Source organism: Arachis ipaensis, chromosome B01, assembly GCF_000816755.2.
Source record: "Arachis ipaensis cultivar K30076 chromosome B01, Araip1.1, whole genome shotgun sequence".
Classification (NCBI taxonomy): domain Eukaryota; kingdom Viridiplantae; phylum Streptophyta; class Magnoliopsida; order Fabales; family Fabaceae; genus Arachis; species Arachis ipaensis.
The window spans coordinates 2,496,693-2,498,228 of NC_029785.2; the positions used below are offsets into that span (position 1 = coordinate 2,496,693).

General features: G+C 36.8%; 1 protein-coding gene across 1 annotated transcript; it reads left to right on the forward strand.

The window, feature by feature from the left end:
* Nucleotides 563-1,160, forward strand: LOC107644078 (putative protein TPRXL). The gene is made up of 2 exons (XM_016347872.1): nucleotides 563-599; nucleotides 649-1,160. The coding sequence occupies exons 1-2, from the start codon at nucleotides 563-565 to the stop codon at nucleotides 1,158-1,160; spliced, it is 549 nt and encodes a 182-aa protein (XP_016203358.1).

A 1,536-nucleotide genomic window follows, 5' to 3' on the forward strand; every position in this document is an offset into this window, starting at 1 on the left:
AACGAGGTAGTAGAAGAAGCGCACTCTCACACTTTTAAAACTTGAAAGAAACACACACTTTCTCACACTTTTAAAACTTGAATAAGAATAAATAGGAGTCGTGAGTACCCATATAATAATAGTCACAATAATAATAATGACAAAAATAATAATAATAATAGTACTGATAATAATAATAATAATAATCATGGGCCGACAATATAATAATGAAAATCAATAATAATAATAATAATAATAATACCGGTATATAAAGGAGAAAAAAGAGAAAAGGAGAAAAAAAAAGAGACACGCATCACACATGCATTGGCTTGAAGAACGGTATACCTGTAAAATGTAAGTTCCGTTTTGGCACAAAACGCAGGTTCTGTTATAGTATATCAAATCAAATTTTACAATTTATCATCTAATAATAAAAAAATATAGAATAAAAGATAAATAGGTCTCTGACTTTTTTAAACGCGGATATTTTTGTCTCTCAGAATCGAAAAATACATTTAAATCCCTCACATTATAAAACGCTTGACAATTATACCCTTCCGTCGAATTGGGGCTCAAAACGGCAATGGAAAATGCTGACTTGGAGGGGTGGAGACTGAGCTGTCTGTTTTGGTTGATGATGTGGATGGGAACAAATTATTAATGGACAAGTTGATCCTTATGCTTCAAAACGGTCCTTTTGTATACTCCGTGGAGGACCATATGGCGGTGCTGCCACCGCTTCCGATGAACCGCCCTCGTCATATCACTGGCAACAGCAACTTGAAAATGACAGCACTGCCTGCTACTTTGGGGATCCATTCTCAACCATGAGAGATCCTTTCCTTCACCAGCTCTACATCCCTCCTACTTCTTCCTCCTCTTACTTCGAAGAACCACCGATATTGCCGCCGCCTACCTTGCCTACTCCATGTTATAACAGTTATGGTGGTGCACCCCTTCAACATGACATGAGATCTTCCTCCTCTTCTTCTTCAATTAGCTGCAACAACATATTCTCGAACATGATTCATATCTCTCCGAGCACTAATAACACTTCTTCTTCTTGTTCCTCTTCGTCTTCTTCAAAATTAGCCATCTCTTCCTCTTCTTCTTCTTCTCCTTCTATGCTCTCAAATGTTAACGTCATGGTCAATGCAACATCAATCCCCTCCAACAAGTAAGATTGTCATCTTCTAGACAACGCTTCCGCACTTCAGATCTCATCTCCGCGCAACCCCGCTCTTAAGCGCAGGTACTCTTCCTTGTAAGGTTGTCAAACTCGCGAGTCTAGGTAAACTCGTGGAGCTGACCTAGGCTCGACTCATAGACTCGACTCGTAGACTCGTACGAGTTTACCTGTTATACATTTTTTATAAAAAATATATATATCATGTATAATATATATATTTACTCAGATATAGACATTCAAACTTAACAATTTCAACATCAAAACACATAATAAATTAACATAATACTACAATTACAAGTTACAACAAGTACTCTGGATCACACATTTAAATCCTTCACAAGTATGTATCTAATTCAACATAAAACACA